We start from the raw sequence: 20,025 nt of genomic DNA, 5'->3' as shown, positions 1-20,025 counted from the left end.
TGCTCACCTCCATAGAGCAAACTTGGTAGCAGTCATGTTGACATTCAGCTGCTTTCTGAGGTTGCCCCAATCCTGTATCCTGCCCATGCACAGGAATATTTTGAATCCAAGCAACCCTGTTTTTGACATACATGGAGAGATGCAAAAAGCAGAAGTCCCTGCTGAGCATCGTCCCAGAGATCTGGAACAGTGCTACCCAGGAACAGTTTCCCAAAACCACCAGGAGTGGTGCTACCATGGTCTCACCAATCCCATAATGGACATCAGGAGAAATCAATTTTCTTTAAAAATGGGAAAAGTCCTTGAGCTAATAAGCCTTTTTATTTTGCTGCTATGACTGAGATGTCAGGTGGAAAGATTGATATAGATCACTGAGGTTCTTCAAGGCTCCTTCAGTCCCTGAAGCAGCAAGGAGAACAGTCCTGCAGTTTTACAGGTTACATGCCCAGAGCTGTTCAAAATCGCTCAACCAGAGGACCACAGCTATTTGGGCTGCCCAGCTCAGATGTTTATTCCTTGAAGACAAACCTCAGACTGGCACCTCTGACCAGCTACTTTCCATTCTTTGCTGCACAAGCAAGTGTTCCCTGGGATGCTTTGAGAATTTACCCCTCAATTTGCTCTGCAGCTGGGTAGCAGGAGAGGTTTTTGCTCCTATAGGTTTGACTTCTGCTCCATCTACTGCTGTTTTCTGCATATCAAAAGTTGCTAACTAAAGTGAACTGAATCTCTCACTTTGTAAAGCCCCAGGCTGAGGCTATGTCCCCGTAGTGGTAAGGGGTGATGATGCATATGCAACTTTTAAAAGTTACAGGAAATTTGGTTAGAACTTGGAGATGACACCATGATGGCATGCAAAGAGAGCAGAACAGCCTTCAGGGTGTTGCTCTTCCTCTGCCTCTAAGATAGGGTCTTTTCAATTGTCAGAATAAAGTGTTTTTTTACTGCTGCCATACAAAGCAATCCACATGTTTTTGTTTTATTAGTAAAGTATGGAGGATCACAGGGTATTTAATTTCCTTTCTAGTATAATGCTTTTGGTGCAAACATGATCAGCCACTGCATTTCAGTCAGACGAGTAATAAAACAATAAAACCACCACTGTTTTGCAGAAAGGAATTAATCTTCCCAATGCCTGGCAATGACCAAAGAAGCTCAAAGAACAGAGCACAAACATGTTCATGCTTGGGGCTGATCTCCCCCTGCAGCAGCTTTTCCCCATCCCCTCCTGCCTGGAGCTGCTGAGTTTTAAGGCTGCTGGCAGGACAGAGATGCTTGCTCTCAACAGACCTCTGAGGGGTTGGTTTCCTGCTGAAAATTGGAAATCCTGGAATGTCCTAAGCTGGTTCTGACAGTTTTTTCTTTGGAAAGTACCTGCAAGCAAAGAGGAGGCCAAAAAAAGTTAGATGTCAAAAAAAAAAATTCTTCACTGAAAGAGTGATTGGACAGTGGAATGGGCTGCCCAGGAAAGTGGTGGACTGACCATCCCTGGAAATTTTTATTAAAAGAGTGGGTGTGGCACTCAGTGCCATGGTTTAGTTAATGAAGAGGCATTTGGTTAGGTCACAGGTTGGACTTGATGATCTCAAAGGTCTTTTCCAGCCTAGTTCACTCTGTGATTCTGTAAAAAGTTTTGTTAAAAAGCCAGACCTAGTGGTGACCCCATGAGGTGCAATGGGCAGTGGGAAGTCAGGCACCAGCAGGATCTATGCCTACATGTACAGAAACAAAACTGCTGAAATACAACTGTATTTAACACTGACTCTGGACCCCCATGCACTGGATGTGAAGCCATAGTGACTGTTTGGCATCTTGGCCTGATCCCTTATCTTGGGAGCCACTCTCCTCCCTCTTAAGCCCATGGTAGTGCTGGCCCTGACCTCTGATGCCCTGACCTCAAGAGGCAGCCCTGCACATTTTGCACTGAAGAGATAGAAAGGCCAAGCTTGTACAATACTTCTGCTCCCCCATCAACTTTTACAGACTCCAACTATTTTTCACTTGGGGGATTTCCTGGCTGTGATGCTTTTAACTCTTCAGTAGCTACCAGACCTTCTCCCTTGGCTTGTACAGGTTCTCCCCAGCAGCAACACACAGTGCCTGGGTGCCGAACCACTTCCTGCACTATGAGCCTTTTCTTGGTACCCCTTGTCCCATCCAGGATCGATCCTTGACCAGTCAGCCCCCCTTCATCTCCTCTAGACCCCTCTGGATTTTGTAGATACCCATCATATCGCCACCCAGGAACTGGTTTTCCTCACTCGCATCAGCTTCCTGGTGACTTCACCAACCTCCCCTGCTTCCCATAATTTATAGACTTTTTTCCATGTCAAAACCTTCCTTCTTCTCCTATGGCTGCTCTGCTCCCTTGAAGGCCATCACTGAGCTACTTGATCAAAAGTGGACCTTGCAGTAATGTAGAAAGATATGAAACCCTGTTAGTCAATCAAAATCAAGGTATTCTTAAGAAAGCATCAGTGGCTGGGAAAAAATATGGGCCAAGCCACCGCAAAACATTTGCAAATGTCTTTGATCGAGACATCACAGAGAATGCTTAGAAACAGCAAAAACTTTCCTAGTCACGCTGGGATTACTGGTAACCAAGGCTTTCTCAGTGACATTACCTTAATTAGGAATGCTGCATGGATTTTGCCCCTAATCCTACATGGAACAGCATGTCCCAAGGGTGGTCATGCTGCAGAAAAGCAGGGGCCTGTATCTGCTTGCTTTTCTATCTTGTAACCAGACAGAGTGTCAGTATCATAGGACAAATGAGCTGGCATCAAGAGCTTTGCTAGAAATTGTTTATTTTGTTCCTAAAAATATGAAGTGGTCAAAATGTTCAAGTATGAGCAGCCCAAAGCAGGCATCTACTTGGACTCTGTGGTAAGGCTGGCATTTTCCAGAGATGCTGAATCCCATCCTTAGGGAGTACACTGGATGCTGTTGTTGCTCCAGGTTAACATTCTTAAAATGTTAGAGCTCATGGCCTTATTTGTAGGACCACTGAGCAGCAGGACTTGGGATGTCATTTTATCTCCCAAGTAAAGATTCTTGGTGCCTGATGTGTATCTCAAAGTAAACATCCTCCAGGTTTAGTTGTGGGTCTAACCCCTATGGCTGTGTGGGGCATGTGCAATGGCTGCTGGCAGTCATGTAACTGCAACGTTTGCTGCTACTGTGCAGGTACCAACACGGTGATTGTTTAGAGGGGAACATAAAACATCAGGGACCCCACAGAGAGCAAAACACACACGTATCTCCTGCTAGATCAAACAGCAGCACTCATCAAAGTGTAATGAAAATACCCAAAACTTTCAAATGGAGAGTCATTGCCAAGAAAGGAAAAGAAAACACAGCAAAGATTGTGGCATGCTTAATAATAAAATCTGTAATAAAACATATGAGAAAAAGACTTGGATGAGCAGCCTAGAGATTGAATACAAAAGCTGTCTGCAGAAATTTTCAAAAATTATCTGAAGCAGGAATTTGGCGGGGGGGGGGGAGGTCAGAAGTCAGTAAATAACTGGCACAAATGCAAGAAGGGCAACCAAAAGTAGGGCAGTGTAGAAAGGCTGAATGGATTACTGGCTGTAGTGCTCCCTTCAGACAAGTTCAGGGAGGTTGTGGCAGTCACTCTCCACAGTTTGAAATGTTATCAAATAGGATTGGTAACAGAGGAATTTTAAGGAGGGAAAAAAAAAAAAAGGGATAAATAATCTGTGGCAAAGGACCAGCCCAAATGTCTTTTGAGTTACAGGAAAGTAAAAGTGACATTTAAAACATTTCTAAGGAGTGTATTAAATTCTTATTTAAAGCAACCTTGACACCAAAGGGCTGCATTACAGCAATAATGCCCCTCTTAAGCTGGATCCCTGCACAGCCTAGGGAGACACAGGTTCTTAGGCTCCATTTCAGCATTGGACAAGTCAATGGAAGCAAAGAAGAGTATTTACAGACAGATAAACATGAGAAAAGTCAATGCAGCTTTTGTAATGGGAATGCCTGACATCCATGATGCTATCAGTAAGAACTTAAATGTGCTAAGCAGATCAAGGTCTTGTGCCCGTGTTTGCAAAAGACTTTCGATATGAATCTTCCATCAAGGCCCTTAAGAGACTCCATTCTCATGGAGTAGGAGACAGACCTAGCCCACAGGCTGGAACAAAGACGTGGAATAAGTTGACACAGCAGCGATAGTATCAAAAGATGCTCAGAAAGACCAGAAGGGATGAATAATGAAGTAATTAAGTTGCTGAAGCCACAAAGTAATTAAGAATAATCAAAACTTGACTTTGTGAAGGTGCAGGAGGAGCTCTGATACTGATGGAGCAACAAAATTATATTTTTCTTTGAATTTCAGAGCTGAAAACTATAGTGGGCAAAACCATTTTACCCATAAATACCCAGCAATACTGTCTGAGTTAGTTCATACAGAGCACTGGAATGGCTGCCCAGAGAGCTTGTGGTATCTCCCTCTCTGAAGATGCTCAAACCCCATGTGGATGTGTTCCTGTATCACTTGCTCCAGGAGATCCTGTGTTGGCTGGATTGGTCTGTCGTCCCTTCCAACCCCAACAAATCTATGACTCTGTGATTTTTGGAAGGAGGCACTGGTTATCTTGTTTTTGAGTGAACTATTTACTTGTCTGATTCTTATCCTTTTCCTATATTAGCAGATGTTAATGGCCCAGTGCTGCAGACAGGATCCTGGGCTCAGCAGATGTTTTATCTGATCCAGCACAGTTGTCATATTCCCCTGTAACATTGTAATGCATGTCTCAAATTATTGCTTTGGAAATTGGTTTCTCAGTTAAACTGAAGCAAAAGTGTGAGAATCCTGAATTCCACATCCTAGGGAAAAATGGCGAGGGTGGGGTGGGGCTGGGGGAGGATTGTATTAATCCACTTCAATTTTCTAACGTTTATGGGAAATTACTTATGACACATTCCTTCTGCCTTTAGAGTCTGGCAGAAACTCAAGTCCAAAATGCATTTATTATCTTACCTCCACCCAGCCCTCAGTAAGGGTTAAAGAGAACAGAATTCACTAGTTGCCCACAGACAGCTCAGAAATTTAATTTCCATTTAGACACATTGGCTCAGCAGGAATTGTCTGGATTGGTGGCTATCACAAGTCCATGCAAATTAATATCCCAGTGCAGATACATTGATCAGACAATCTCAGAGTTAGTGGAGAAGCACTGTGGTTTCTGGCTCTTCTCCTCAGGCATTCATGAGCAGAAAGCCCTGAGCTGATTCTTATTTAACAGCTCCAAGGCATTATTAATCTAGCAGAACTTCAGAATTTCCTGAGAATTTCCTGAGAGAAAAACATGAGAGCTCCTTTAAACTATTGTCTACACTGTTGTTATTGTGTACCAGCTTCTGTTTATACTGTCACTAATCTTTTCAGGTACTGAGCCAAATACTTGTATTGACTCAGTATTATTGTGGTTTGTTGTGTTTGCTTTGTTTTGTTTTTAATTTGGGAGGAGAAACTGCAGAAATAGTTTAGATAAAAATCAGTGTTCTTGCCTAACTTTTCAGTGTCCTCTTACTCTTTATGCTCAGTACTATACGCTGATGGGACTTTTATAATTCTGTCTCCTGGGGAAAAGAGAAAAAACATCACTGTAAAAGCTGGGAGTTGTAATGTGTTGTTATTAAAAGATTTCTCAGAATATTCAGAAATTTGAAACTTCTATTTCTATCCATCTATCTTAGGCATAAAATATACAGCAGAAAGTTCACCTGCAACAGTAGTGGATGGTTAGCACTTAACATTTTTCTCAGGAAAATTCACAGGCCACACCTGATGAAGTTATACTGAAAACATTAGCAATCCTTCAGCTAATGTGATATCCATCTAAATCATCTGAGATGTTGGGACCTGTTGCTCTTAAAAGCAGCAAGCAATTACAGAAATTGCTTTAAACTGTGTGTTTGTTATGGGGCAGCTACAATGTCTCTCTCTTACAAAAGGATTTTTAAAAGTGGTACTTTTGTTACTATGGTGCACCGATCAATGTCAAGTGTGATAAATCCAAGATAACTTCAATACTTACATAAGCTGCCTCAGCCAAGTACCTACACACTTTTGGCGGGATATGGTTTTATCCCTGCACTGCTTTAATACCTCCAGAAGCCACTTAATAGAAAATGTAGCCTAAGGTGGCCTAGTTGGCCCCAGATGAACAGCATGAGGGGGATGTCAATTGTTCTTTTATAATAAAGATTTGACCAGGATAGGGGCAAAAGGTCTCTTAAACTATCTAATTCATTTGGAGGGATGGAAGGATGGCTACATAGCTAAAACAATTGAAGTACTGAATTATATATATATATATACAGAGAGAGAAAGAAAGAGAGAGAGAGAGAGAGAGAGGCAGATATTTGATATAATCATTCAAATTGAAAGGATGTTTTTCCTCATTAGTTACATAACTGCTATTTTCCTCTAGCATTGCTCATGGCTATTTGCACCCTCCTTTTTTAAAAATAAATATCATTCCAAGAAATTAGGAAGCTGTGGGAACTGTTTATCCAGGCATACCCATCCAGGAAAGGACTGGTGGGTTACATCTTACCTCCCCCAGGGTATTTACAAGGAGATGTGTTTTCCTCAGATGTGCGCAGTACTAAACCGTGCTCTGATTGTACAGCAGTAGCAGAGGGACAAGGCTTCCTCATAAAGAACACCCGTCTGGAAAAGTGCATCCGTGCCTCCCGTGAGACCCACAGCATCAGCCTGGCCAGCTGCAAGGAGCACTCCCAGCAGCAGCGCTGGGCCTGGGACCCCGACTCAGGCACCATCATCAGCCTGCACACCAAGCACTGCCTGTCGGCCCACAGGATGCACCAGGACACTCTGGTCAAGCTGGAGCCCTGTGCGGATCGGGAACGCCAGGCATGGTCCTGCAGCAAGAAGGGACACTTGACTCTGCAGAGCTTGGGCTTCCACCTTGGCACGAAGGAGGGGGGCCACAAGGTCTTTGTCTCCAGGGAGAAGGACAAGTTCAGCAGGTGGAAGACGCTGGCAGATGAAACCATCTGTGCTGCTGCTGCCCAGACAGCAGCTCAGAGGCCCAGCAAACCAACACAACAAGCTCTAGACACACGTGTGTGGATCTATGAAAGTAAGATGAGGTAGATTTAGTGTCAGATAACATCTAACTTTCATGTCATCCAAGCCATCTAACACCAGGCTTGCACATGTCATTTCAACTCATGTTCACTTCAGCCCCACCTGGAGAAACACCAAATGGCTCCAGCTCAACCCCACTACCTGGTACCAGTGTTTTCCAGTGGTGGTTGTTCAGTGTTTTCTATAAGCATGCAAAATCTTACATTATCAGGTCTCCAAAACCCAGCTGCATTTCTGAGGACAGGCATATCTTTTGGTAAAATATTTCTGAACTAGTGCTAACAGTTAAGAATAGTGGAAAAGAGCCTCCCAAGCACAAAATACCCAAGGAAGTCTCCTAGAGTCAGAAACTTTAGACTTTGAAAGAGCTTTTGGTACTTTGTGATGTCCTTTTGGTAAGACAACAACAGGAGACAGCTGAAAACCTCTTTTAAACTTATATGAATTATTGAGAAGAAGCTGTAGGAGAAATTATTGCTTCAGTTTCTGAAATTAAATTTCTCTTCTGTGAGACCCCAACAGTACATCCCTCACTAATGAAACCTAGTTCTAACTTTCATTCCATGTTCTTATTATCCTCAGTAAAGCTTGGTGCCATGTGTAGCCATAAAGAAACTGGTGAACACCGCAAATAGTGGGAGGTAGCTTAAGCGTTGCCCTCCCTTTGCAATAGGAAATCCCAGATTATATCAAAAATTATTAAAAATAGGGTTTATATTAACCATTTAGGGCCTTGGCCTTTGCTGAAGAGAATCCAAACTACTTTCACCAGTATTCCCTGCCCTTTGTCTTAGACTGGACACACAAAGGGCAAAAGCCCTGGCCTTGTCACAATTTTAGGAGTTTGACATAAGGCTACCAAACACAAGGCATGGTCATTTTACCAAGATGTGGCTGTGATCATTTGTTGCATACCCAGCAAAGCCCACTGCTGACCACTGATAGTTCATGGTTCAGTCTGTTTCCCACTTTCATTTAAGGCCTTTCAGCAAAAAAAACGGTGGTTTTTTGTACTTTTATTGTAAAGTTGTGTGTAGAACTGAGACTTGAAAATCACATTCAATTCCTCCTCTCCTCCTCCCCTCCTCTCCTTTCTTTGACTCCAGAGACCCAAAAAGAGCTGGTGTTTCTAATGGTTTTTATGTGTTGTCCACTCTGTAGGTGATGAAGTTCCCAACATTCTTCATGGAAAATTATTTCCCTGACAGGGAGTGATTCCCTACCTTAGGCTGATGGACCCAATGAAATTTTGAGCTCTGCAGAAATAAGTAAAGAGAAAATGTGATGTATCTGTTTGGCATAAGCAGTGGATTATAAGTATAACCTTTTGACACAGAAATACTGTATCTATTTGAAATAAAAAGAGATACATCAGCTGCTTTGGCCATCATGTAGAGAAGGAGGCCTTTTTTTGCCTCTAGGTTTTTAATTAGACAACTAGAAGGTCAACATGTAATTATCACAATAGTTACAAGTGTTAGTATTTGTTTAACATTAAGTTAAACAGGGACCACACAAATTAGATACCGTAATAGGCTAGTTAAATATAGGCTCGGCAATGTGAGGAACATTTAAGATATGGGAAAAAGGCATGTGAAAAGAGCATTTTCATTCCCCAAGGCAATGCTCCTGGCAGCCCAGGGCTGCCCTGGAGCCAGGATCCCCAAATAAGGCTGTGAGGGTAAACATAGAGCAGCTTTTGAATCAGGCTGTGCCACTCGGTGCGGTGCGTCTCATGCAAAGTCATAATTTTCCTATCAATCCCATGGTTCAGTCTATTGGAGGGAACCTCTGACTATTTAGTAACAACATCAAAGTCCAATGTATTTGTTCAGGCATTTCTTATCTAACTTCAGCTGATCATCAACAGACAAATTACACTTTGGCAGGTTATCTGCTCAATAAATTACACCTGTGTAGCTGTGGTGTGGGTGCTCATGCCACAGGATGGGATGCGGTTTGGATAGGCAGCAGGGAGTCCCAAAGACACAGTTTTCTTGGTCTCGGGATGTGCATCATTGCAGCAGAGAGGTGAATTGCTGACACCAAACTTCCCACAACCTCCTCTCTAACAGCAGATGTTTCCCCACACACCCTACTCTGCAGTAGGACTGGAGAGCAAAGGAAGGTATTGAGCCTTGCAAGAGATATGGCCTACTTACCACCCTTTGGATCCCATTTTAATATCTGCAGTGTTGTTAATAGCTGTGATTCTTCCACTTGCCTCTTCCTCATACTTCATCCTTTAACAGCTGATGCTGCATTCATACTTTCAAAACTCATGACCACATCTACCACCAGAAAAATTGGTCTGCTTTAGTTGTTGATTCCATCTTGAGAGGTTCATTTCACCTTTAAAATCTGTTACAGCTGAGAGCCCCTGATGCACAGGAGGAGGTGATTGCTACAGCACCACATCCTTCCCGCCCAGCAGGGCAGAGAACCAAACAAGCAGGGCTGGGTTCCCTATGCAATAAGCATATCCAGGTTCCTGTAAATGATAATCACGCAGATCTTTGCTTTATTTCCTTCCAAGCTAAAACCATTGATTCACCAAAGATTGATGCTGTGGACAGAGAATCTTCTGTGAGCTTGACTGACCCCCCTCTGGCTAACAAGTTCAACAGCACAGTGTCTCCTGCAAAGACCAAACAGGCACGGCTCCCAGCAAATGAGGGTGAGCTCTTTTCTGAATGCGTAAGTAAGAACAGCAGGAAGGAAAGTGTGGGCAGCACTTCAAGGTTACTCAGCTATTTTCAGTGGTGGAAGAGTACCTGAAGATTTCTGAAGAACTTCCATGTGTACCACTGAGTGCCTTTACCCAACATGCTGAGGAGCTTCCCTTGGCGAGCACTTCAGTGATACAGGCTTAACCTGGAGGTATAGCCACCAACTGTTTAGATGCAAAAATTATCTGTGGCTGGGGAACACCAAGAGACAATAAAGTTTCCTTTTCCTTTTTGGGTCCCATACAAAAGGGATTTGTGGTTACAGTGAAGCCTCATGAGGAATCTGGACCCCTGGTCCACCTGGAAGCTGCTAATCAGAGTCTTTCTGCTTCTTCCACTAGATCCATCCCACAACCACTCCAAGAAACATGGAAATCGGGGTAAAAACACTGGAGGCAGGCTTGCAGGTAGGTCCAGGGATCAGCCAGAGAAGGAAGGGACCAGGCAGATCAAGGTTCATCAGTGGCTCTGTCCTTCCCATTGTAATAGAGATACGTTTCCCTGGGGTGCCTACTGAGGATGCTTAATAGCAAATGAGGGCAGAAAATTACCTGTCAGAAAGACTCTTTTTAAAATCTCCACAGGCCTGTGACAAAAAAAAGAAAAAGTAAAAACATGAAAATCAAGACAGCTGCTAGCACTACTGCTTTCCCCCAGCCCTTCTTATTTTGTGTCAGAAATCTGCAGACTGGAGAACATGAGGTATCATTGTCTTCATAGCATGAAATAAAAACTTTTGTGGCCACTTTTAATAGAAGGATGCTGTGCAGTGTAAAAGCAGCTGTAAGATGTTGATGTTGTAGACAAAGCACTTTTCCTGTTATCTGGCATTTTTCAGGACATTAGAGGTCATTTCTGTGGTAATTGCATAAGAACAGGGATATGTACAGCAAACACGTGATGCGTTCTCTGATACCCTTTCAGGCACAAACTGGAAGACAGCCATGCTGGTCCTCAGCCCCTTGGCATTCATACTGGGATTAATAATACTGACCCTCAATGTTCACTACAACAAGTAAGTGAGAGTCAGGTTCATTGGCTTTGCCATGAACAGCATCTTAAAGAAAAACTCCAACAACTCAAAACGAAAGTCTTGGTCTTGGCACCTCCCCCCATTCCACACCCAATGTCGCTGGCTCTCAGCAGATGGGTCTGGTCACCAATGTGTCACCCTTGGGGATTTTTCTTCTCTGCCACCCAATTTATCCACACCACTCACTGACCCACTCAAATGTTGGTCCTCCTCCCCTACAAATCTTGTGCTATCACTGACGGAAATGGCATGACAGTTGCTGACGTGGAGAAGCAGTCAAATGACAAACAGGTGCAGTTACTCTCTACTCTCTTCTCTTAGGAAGAAGAAAATCCTCTCTGCTCTGAAGAGCTCTCCAGCCAACAGCAGCAGAGTTGATTTACGGGAGCCGACCCCCTTGCGAAGAGGCCCCCAGCCATACCTTCCACCATCCCGCTCCCCTTCCCTGAGGCATGGAGAGATCCTCATTGAGTGGAAAGATGGGACTGTCACTCCTCTTTTTGATAACATCAACTACCAAGTGGACTAGCTCCCAAATGACAGAGCTTTTGTTTCATCCCATGTCACTGTTCCCACCAGGAAGACTGCCACCACAGGTGATCTCCTCCCTACCCTTGCTGTTTTGACAGGAAGCACAGTCTGGGGTCTTTTTCTAAACACTTGAGTACAATCTCATTGCACGTGACAAGGTTGAAGCAAGCAGATTGTTTGGTTTGTATAGGCACATGCTGCTTAGCAATTTCAGAGCTGCTTTAACCCATAACAAATCCCTAGTTTCCCCAAATAAAGTTGGGACTTCTGCCAGCTGCAACTGCCCATTGAACCAAAATTATCACTGAGCATATGAAAAAATGAATCTTTGAAGACAAGAGAAAGGTATAAAAAACAGAAGTCCTGATGATCCTTAAGTTATTTTTAAGATAAAACTAGCTGCCAAAAGATACAGAAGGCAAATTACATTGTCAGTGTGAGAATGTAATTAATAAGCACTGCCTTCTATAAAATGTCTTCTAGGCATATGCCAAAAGATTCATCCCCACTAAGCTGTCAATTAAGTAACAAGAAGTCATTTTTCTAACTTAAAATGTAGCACTCCACTGCATCACTGCAAGAGCCCTGCTGAGAGAGCATGTGTCTCTCAAAACTTCTATATTTAGGATGTACTAAACATTATTATAACACACATCCTCTTTTATTATATAGACTGGCAAGAAATGTCAGTGGGGATATTGCATATAGAGCCACTTTATTCCAGCTTCAGTCTCTGATTTCCTATAATCATATGGAATAGTCAATGAATAGATACATCGCTCCACCAGAGCAGTAATACAGTTGTTTTTCTTTTAGATAGGAGTAAGACATTATTTTCAGCCTTTACACTTCTTGTCTGAGCAAAATTACCTGTGATTATCACACTCAATTCTGACCTTTTCTCAGTGAATTCTGCAATGTCTTAGAGCTTTCCTAATATTCATGAATGTATATTCTTTCTCCCTGATTCTGAGATGATGTAATCATGGCTTTAAGTCAAGAGTTATGTGGAGAAAGAAACAATAACACCAGGAAATTACAAGTATGAGCTGTGTCAGTGTATCTGTTCAGTAGAGAAAAGGAAACCATATCCTCACGTCTCTTACTTGAGCAATGCCCTTCACTTGACCTAAATTAAGCTGTTCTGCTATTTCAGTGTAGCTTGGACTTCTCTTGAGTTTGGTTTTATTTAACCAACAGCAGAAGTAAGGTCTCTTAAGGGAATTTCAAATCTCTAGAGGTTTTTCTTTTCTTGTTTGTTTGTTTTTGGGGTTTTAAAAATTATTTTTCTTTTTAAACGGTAAGAAGTTTACTGTCATGAGATATTTTATCCAAAAACTTAATTGGTCTTAAAAAAAAAAAAAAAAAGCCCTATTGGTTTAGGGCATACATATCATAGAGGCTGGAAATCAATATCTTTTCCAGGCAGATTATTCCATCATTATGTACTGGAGGGTTTCCCAGATGCTCCTTGGGAAAATGTTTTCCCATTAGACATGAGCAGAGGAAGAACTCTTTCTTCACCAGTGAGCAGCAAGAATCAGAGTTAAATTCTGACTTTCCAACATTTCTACTTTAAATGAAACTCAAAGACTCTAGATTCTGGGAGCAAAAAAATGTTTAAGAATCATTTTACTCATAAAATTTGTGGGAATACATTCTGTTCATAAATTACTTTGAATGCACATACAGTGCCTGACCCATTACTGCAGTGACACCCCTCGGAATTTTGTCCAAGGAGCGCATTACTTTACAATGCACAGCACTGGTCACCCTCCAAAACAGCTTTGGGAACACTACCTGAGCAGTGCCATTAAAAAGGAAATATGGGCTTGGAGCTGAGTTAATGTGTTTTCCAAAGCACCAAGTGCCTGCATTCATTAGTGCTGAATGGGCAGAAACGATGACTTGTTAATGACTCTCTAACTCCAGCTTAATATGCTAATCTTGCTCATAAACAAGAAGGCAGCAACACCACTGTTTATACAGCACTGATTAAATGGTACCTCAAACAATAATGAAAAACCAAGGCTGAGGCTGCGCAGGCTTTTAACTCTTCTCTCCCACTCTCACTGGTTATTCCACTCTCTGCCACCACCTGAATGAAACACTTCTGAGCAGTGTTCACAATCAAAATAAAGCCTGACTGTACTGTGGATGAGCACAGAAGTTTTTCATGTGTTTATATACATACATATTTATATATGCATATAAATATGCATCTATAGTGCATATTATAGTGCATCCCTTTTTTTGAAAATACAAATATGTGCAATTTTAAATGACTCCACTGGAAGATAATGGAGTGACAAGCAAAAGACTTGTCACACTGGTACCAACATTAGTAATGTCTGCTGCCCCAAAAGATGAGTGGCTGCAGCCATAGAAGCACTGATAGTATGAAACAGACACAAGACTGCACATAAGCTTGGACATCCTGTGCAGAATGTGGATTAAATACCCTTTCCCAACCCCCTAAAAAATATATCGCTAAGGTGTCTGTTAAAGATGAAAAAACTAAAAGAAAGAGGCAAAAAAACTTCAATTTACCACTTAAATACCGTACCTCAACCATTTACTAAGACTGAATGGAAAATGTTCTCACAACAGTACATTATGGATATACATAAATTCATGATACAAAAAAAAAAACCCCAAAAAACTGAAATGATCTGACAAGTTATCACTGCATATCACTGGAAGAGCTGGTAATAGAACTACTGCTTCCTCATTTGAAATTCAAGGTATGACTTCTGCAGTAAGTGTTTTGTTATTAAAAATCCCCATATGCTCATTTTCTCAACTCTCTGCTTTATATCAGCAAGTCAAGATGTATCAAGTGTTTGATTTTTCAAAAGGACCTGTGGTTGTTCAGCACTTCAAGGAAGAAAAAGAAAGCGGGGGGGGGGGAGTGGGGGAAGAAAATGAGACAGAGAACAGAGAAGTCTTTTGTTAGCTCTGGGCTTCAATTCAGACATCTCTGGCTTATGGTTCAATCAGACTACAGTTTTTTGTGCTAGCTAGGAGAGACAAAAGCACAGTCTCTTTAAAAGCTCTGTGTATCCTCACTGAATTTCTACAGATTAAAAAAAAAAAAAAAGAAATCTACATTTCTGCAAGCCATATAATTTTTCCTCCAGTTTAAAACATAAAAGGCACACCTGTCTCCTCAAGAAATCCCCTTATACTTTACATAAACACTTATTCTCTGGAGCAGAGAAATTGATGCACTTCTTTCAGCACTGCTTGCATGTCCTCATATTCTGCAAATTTGCAGGCATCCTCCAGCTTCAGCCACTGGAAAGCTTGGTGCTCCTCTGACAGCTTGATTTCTGTGTTGCAGTCCTTCAGTTCTGCCAGCCAGTACACGACAGTCTTAGGCTTGCCATGGACAGGGTAGTGCAGCTCTTTCTTGTAGCCCTCAATGAGAGTGAGCTGGCTGGCGTGCAGACCAGCCTCCTCCTGTGTTTCCCGGAAGGCTGTCTGCAGGTCATCCTCCCCAGGGTCCACATGGCCTGCCAAGAGGGTGGAAAAGTAAATTTCTGGGAAGGAAACGCACATTTTGCTTTAATCGGGAAACATTGGGAAGCAGACACGAGAGTACATGGTAACTGACACAGGACGAAATGGAAATTAGAGAGAAGTGATTGCTTTTCCAGATCCTATGTCTTGATTTATCTTTGTTTTGTGGCTTTTAGGATCATTGTTTATCCCTCACCTCCTGAAACTTCCATCAGCAACTCAGCATCAGACATCTTTTCTTCCCACTCCTCTCCTCCACTTCTAGAGTACATCCATAAAGTTCCATCTTAAATTATACTGAGGACTGAGTCCCTCATTTTTCCTTTATCCAGATAGAGCAGAGACAGGTCATCTGAGAGTCTTAATCCTCTCTCCACTATGTCCTCTCACATAAGCTCAAGGCTCAATTCTGCAAAAGTCTTAGTTGTGTCAGTGGTCCAGAAACAACAGGACTAGGCACAGACACGTACCATTTAAAAGGTGCATTTTATTTAAGCAGCTAGGTTTTTTTTTTCTTCCATACTCCCCTCTGAAACAAGCAACAAATCTGAAAGCCAGTCCTTTCAGCAGCTGGGTAGTTAGTTCTCCTAGGACACACCATTTATTTTACATTGCTCAGAACAAGAGGTGCCACTACAAACAACGGATAAATATAACACATCCTCAGCCGTATGTACTTTTGTTGAGAAATGTCAGATTTGGTTTTCTCATGAAAGCTCCGGAACATAAATAGAACAAGCCAAGCAATACCTCAAAAAAAGCAACATTGCAGGAGCTGGGACATTTTAGGAGGCAAAAGAAGTTTAAGCTCTGTTTTGTCCCTGGTGTCACTCTATTTTCTATGCAGCTGGCTCCAAATAGCTATAAATTCACCACAGAGATGAACCGTTCCTCGGGTCTCAGATACCCAAAGTGTCCTTTTAGTACCATATCTGGGCTATGTAGGAAGTTTGTTTTGCCTTTGCAACGGGTCCCGCTCACTTCCCTGCCTGTGTATCAAAAATGTGAACACCTTTTACAACATGACATCACCTCAAATGTAAAATACACATTTCTTTCAAGCAGCAGCTGTGCAGAAAACAGCATCTGATGTTGATACCTGTTGATAACCTCAAGTCTGAGCTCAGTAAGTTGCCACGTTTGTGCAGTACAGTCTACCTGCAGAGCAGAAAAGGGACTGCAGGCAGCACCTCACACACCACAGCTTTCAGATCCTCCCACCTGTTCCCACTGGTGCAGTTCTAATAGACTGAGAAGGAAAATGAATCCTACCTCCCCTTCCCATCAGCCTCAGCTAGTGAAAAGTCACGGTCCTAGGGACAGAGATAAGGCTGATGAGGTTCATGTGAGGGGATCCAGTTTAATCCCATAAGAGATGCAGCAGCTTCGAGACTTTATAAAATAACAAGGTACATCTGTAGCTGTAAACTGCCTTTTGTGTATACTTTGAGAGACATGTACGACTTCTCCTTCTAACTCCTGCCCCATGGAATCAATGTTAACATCACATACAAGTTATCATACTGCATGTCCCAGGGCCACCTTGGAAGACCACTCCTATCACAGATATTATAAAATGGAATAGCTTCTCTTCATTAAATTCCCCCAAATCATTATCAACCTTCTATTATAGGCCACCATCAGATTCTGGTCTTCAATATCTAAAATCTGAAGCAGCGTGTTGAGGGAGGTGATCCTCCCCCTCTGCTCTGGTGTGACCCCGCCTGCAATGCTGCATCAATCTCTGCAGTCCCCAGCAAGGGAAGGACATTGACCTGTTGGATTGAGTTCAGAGGAAGTCATGAATACGATCAGGGAGTGGAGCACCTCTGCTTTGGAGACCGGATGAGAGAGTTGGGGCTGTTCAGTCTGGAGAAGAGAAGACTATGGGGAGACCTCAGGGTGCCTAAAGGGTGGTTGTTTATAAGAAAATTGGGGACAGACATTTGAAAAGGGCCTGGAGTAACAGGAGGAAGGCTCCTGCTTTTCATCTAGGAGAGGGAAGACTCAGACTACAGACAAGGAAGACTTGCTTTTACTATAAGGGTGGTGAAATACTGGCACAAGTTTCCTGGAGAGGTGGTGGGTGCCCCATCCCTGGAAACGTCCAGGTTGGCTCTAGTTGAGGATGTTCCTACCCACTGGTGGAGGCTTTGACTAGACAACCTTTAAGAGTCCCTCCCAAGCTACACTATTCTGTGGTTCTGGGTGTGTGAGATACATGCTTATGAGACAATTAGCTCCCTACCAAAACGTCTACAAGCAATTTAAATCACTTGTCCAGAATTACTGTGTTCCCAGGGATCCTTACACAAGATTTCTTCTCACAACAATCAATCATGTCCCAGCAGATGTTTTTTTAGCTTTCCACTAGGCTGCAAACTCAGCTCCCTTAGATCCTTGGTGCAACAGAGGAAAGGGAAACATTGGGAAAGTTTTGTTCTTTCCCTGAATAGAAGAGCCTAGCTAACAGTGTTAAAAGATTTTTTTTTTCCCCAATTTGCAAGTTCTTGTTTATGAACTGTTGTACCACACTTTTACCAAATGAGCAGTAGAAACTATCAGGAAAAAATCTCAGATGGTAAAAAAGAGCATACAAGAAGATCTCCAGGGAACCTAAAGTATTTCTGTGCTGCACTTTTTCTGGTACCAGGGCTGTGACTGTGTACTAGCAAACACTGGCTCTGCAATGTGCCTTTACAGAGGAGGTGCTGCTCTCTGTCCTGGGACACAGAGCTTGTTTTCTGCTCTGAGGCCTCACTGATGACCAAGAATGGCTGGTAAGGTTAATTCTTCTATCTGTCCCTCTCATCTCTACTGCATTAGGCAAGTGATCCTCATCAATGATCTCCTGCATCTCCTAAGAACAGCGTATTAAAGTGTTCTATTACAGAGTTCAGTTGGCCTTCCTGCAGACTTTGACCACAGCCCTGCAGACTCTGATCACACATGGGTCAAACAATCCTGCACTGGCAACACTGCAGGCACCTGCCAAAGGGTGAGGGCTGAGGCAAAAAGGTAGAACATCCTCTCATCACCTTGCTTCAGTCGTGTAAATATCTTTGTCAGAAACATCAGACGCCTGAGAGCTCGGCTGGGTGACACCCCCTGCCCCAACCCAAATCAGCCGTGCCCAACACTTTGTACAGCCACAACTTGCAGAGGATTTCAGCCTCAAAACTGCCCCCTCACCTCCAGCACCATCAGACAAACAGCCAGCAGCTACTTTCAGGTGGTAACTGCCCCTCTAAACTGACCTCAGCCAAAATCCTCTCTCCAACCTGACCACCAGGAGTGTTACCAGAACAAAAATCACCTTTGGGCGGGGTCCAGTGGTGGGTCCCGTAGGATGTCTGAAGCAGGAGGTACTCGATGCTGTCAGTGACCTTAGAGGATGCTGCTGGCTGCAGCCTCCTGTAGATGATCAAGCCACAAGCTCTCACAGCCATTCCACTCTGCCAACTGCACCAGGAGCTGCAGAACAGCACAAACAAGGGACTCGAACACACCAGCTGTATTTAGCCAGTGAACAGATCTCAGCACAGTAAAAAAGTTGTCCACCCCTTTGAAGTCACCACAGAATTAAACTGTATATTATTAGCTACCTTTGAATTGTAAAAAAATTTCCTTTGGTATAGAGAAGCATGAAAAACGACCTGTATGTCATGTCTTTGCTGCTGATAAATTGCAAACCATATTGCAAGGAGGGGAAAAAAAATTACAAAGCAAAAGGAAAACCACAGATTAATACTCTGAAACTGTTCCACTGCAAAACTCCAAAGGCCCTGTGCAGAGGTAATAGCTCACCATTACTGGAGTTGGCATTCGGAAATAATTGCTACGGACAGTTTCCCTAGAGCACAGGACTCCTCAGGATATCAGGACCAAAGCTGAGAAAATGAATGACAAAGGACAGGCTCTCTGCCGTCTCACCTAGACAAAAGGCTGTCATACAAAACTACAAGTTTCTTAGCACACGTGCTAAGCGCTGATTTGATGTGAACAGTAAGGAACACACCTCTTAAGTGACAAATATTGTCAGCAAGAAGCTACGCAGCCAGCATGAGTAGTCCTAGAGAGAAAAAGAAGCAATGGACATGAGTAATCCATTCCACAAATCTGGCCGATTCCCAGTCCTGGGCAAAGCTTTGCATTCTGGCAGAGACGCACAGTTCAGTAAATAACTGTACACAACAATGCATTTTCCTGGGACGCCAAGAGCGGCACCGTGACACCTCCGGCTTCCAACACGGGAAACCACAGCACGGAGCCCTTCACCACCAACCACAGTCCTGGACGACGCTCAGCTCTTGTGGTCAACCACTTCAACCGCTTCCTTTAGTTCCTACCTAGTTCCTTTAGCTCAGGCACAGCACCCCCAGGACAAAGCCCCACTGCGGCCCCGGGGCCAGCCCGAGGAACCAGCACCACCTCCCGTGCGCGCCTGCAAGGACAAGGACAAATCCCAGCGGGGCCTCTCCGCCGGCGCCCGGCGCGACGCGGCCGCGCTGCCCCGGCCTCTGCTCGCCGCCCGCAGAGGGATGGGGACACTGGGCACGGGACACCGGGCATGGGACACCGGGATCGGGACACCGAGAACGAGGACACGCATCACCCCCACAGCGGCCACCACGGACCCCCCGCCATCACCTCTGCTTCCGGCTCCGGCAGCCGGCGGGAACCAGCGCGTGATTGGCGTCAGCCTTAACCAATCGCAGCGGCAGCGGCGAGGGCGGTAGCCACGCCCCTCTCGTCCGGACTGCCGGCCCCGCCCCCACACCCGAGGAGGTCTCGGATTGGCCTCTCGCCGGCGGAAGCGCCCCACCCTCCCCTCTCCCCTCTTCCTATTGGCTGGCTGTGCGCGCGAGGCTGCGCGCGGCGTTCGAAGCCTTGTTGCCAAGGAGACGCAGCCTAACGCCGCCGCCGAGCGGCGCCATGGCCGGTGAGTGAGGGGGGAGCCCGCCCTGAGGGGACAACTCCAGCCGGGGCAGGGAGGGCTCCAGGGACATCGCCCCGACCGGCCCCACCGGGCTCTAGACGGGGAAGGGCCTTGCTGGGACATC

General features: G+C 44.1%; 4 protein-coding genes across 16 annotated transcripts in view; 2 read left to right on the top strand and 2 right to left on the bottom strand.

The window, feature by feature from the left end:
• MYORG (myogenesis regulating glycosidase (putative)) overlaps positions 1–9,445 on the bottom strand; it is a 28,535-nt gene extending 19,090 nt beyond the window's left edge. The window contains exon 1 of the mRNA XM_030257829.4: positions 9,310–9,445. The gene's annotated coding sequence lies outside the window, so the exon portion shown is untranslated. The remainder of the gene's footprint in view (positions 1–9,309) is intronic.
• LOC105760850 (uncharacterized) overlaps positions 1–12,485 on the top strand; it is a 40,960-nt gene extending 28,475 nt beyond the window's left edge. The window contains exons 2-6 of the mRNA XM_072922189.1: positions 6,666–7,139; positions 9,684–9,824; positions 10,218–10,283; positions 10,801–10,891; positions 11,231–12,485. Of these exons, the coding sequence (XP_072778290.1) occupies positions 6,857–7,139; positions 9,684–9,824; positions 10,218–10,283; positions 10,801–10,891; positions 11,231–11,438 (789 nt within the window). The 5' untranslated portion in view covers positions 6,666–6,856 and the 3' untranslated portion in view covers positions 11,439–12,485. The remainder of the gene's footprint in view (positions 1–6,665; positions 7,140–9,683; positions 9,825–10,217; positions 10,284–10,800; positions 10,892–11,230) is intronic.
• NUDT2 (nudix hydrolase 2) lies at positions 954–19,720 on the bottom strand. Of its 12 annotated transcripts, none has more exons than XR_012052956.1 (4): positions 18,279–18,436; positions 14,602–14,955; positions 9,310–10,462; positions 954–1,374 (listed from the first exon to the last, which is right to left on the bottom strand). XR_012052956.1 is itself a non-coding variant. In XM_030257848.4 (4 exons), exons 3-4 carry the CDS (start codon positions 18,409–18,411, stop codon positions 14,642–14,644), a joined length of 447 nt encoding a protein of 148 aa, XP_030113708.1. In that variant the 5' UTR covers positions 18,412–18,436; positions 18,981–19,034; positions 19,613–19,677; the 3' UTR covers positions 13,999–14,641. The 12 variants fall into 12 exon arrangements, 10 of the variants coding, with proteins under 10 accessions (XP_072778291.1, XP_030113708.1, XP_072778293.1 ...); XR_012052957.1 differs by lacking the exon at positions 954–1,374 and adding an exon at positions 5,055–7,131; XM_030257848.4 differs by lacking the exons at positions 954–1,374; positions 9,310–10,462 and adding exons at positions 18,981–19,034; positions 19,613–19,677 and having other exon boundaries at positions 13,999–14,955.
• KIF24 (kinesin family member 24) overlaps positions 19,716–20,025 on the top strand; it is a 29,215-nt gene continuing 28,905 nt past the window's right edge. For both annotated transcript variants that reach the window (XM_072922184.1, XM_072922185.1), the window contains exon 1: positions 19,716–19,904. In XM_072922184.1, the coding sequence (XP_072778285.1) occupies positions 19,898–19,904 (7 nt within the window). In that variant the 5' untranslated portion in view covers positions 19,716–19,897. The remainder of the gene's footprint in view (positions 19,905–20,025) is intronic.

Source organism: Taeniopygia guttata, chromosome Z, assembly GCF_048771995.1.
Source record: "Taeniopygia guttata chromosome Z, bTaeGut7.mat, whole genome shotgun sequence".
In the NCBI taxonomy this organism is placed as follows: domain Eukaryota; kingdom Metazoa; phylum Chordata; class Aves; order Passeriformes; family Estrildidae; genus Taeniopygia; species Taeniopygia guttata.
Note: the sequence above shows the minus strand (reverse complement) of the source record. Positions and strands in the feature narration are given on the sequence as shown.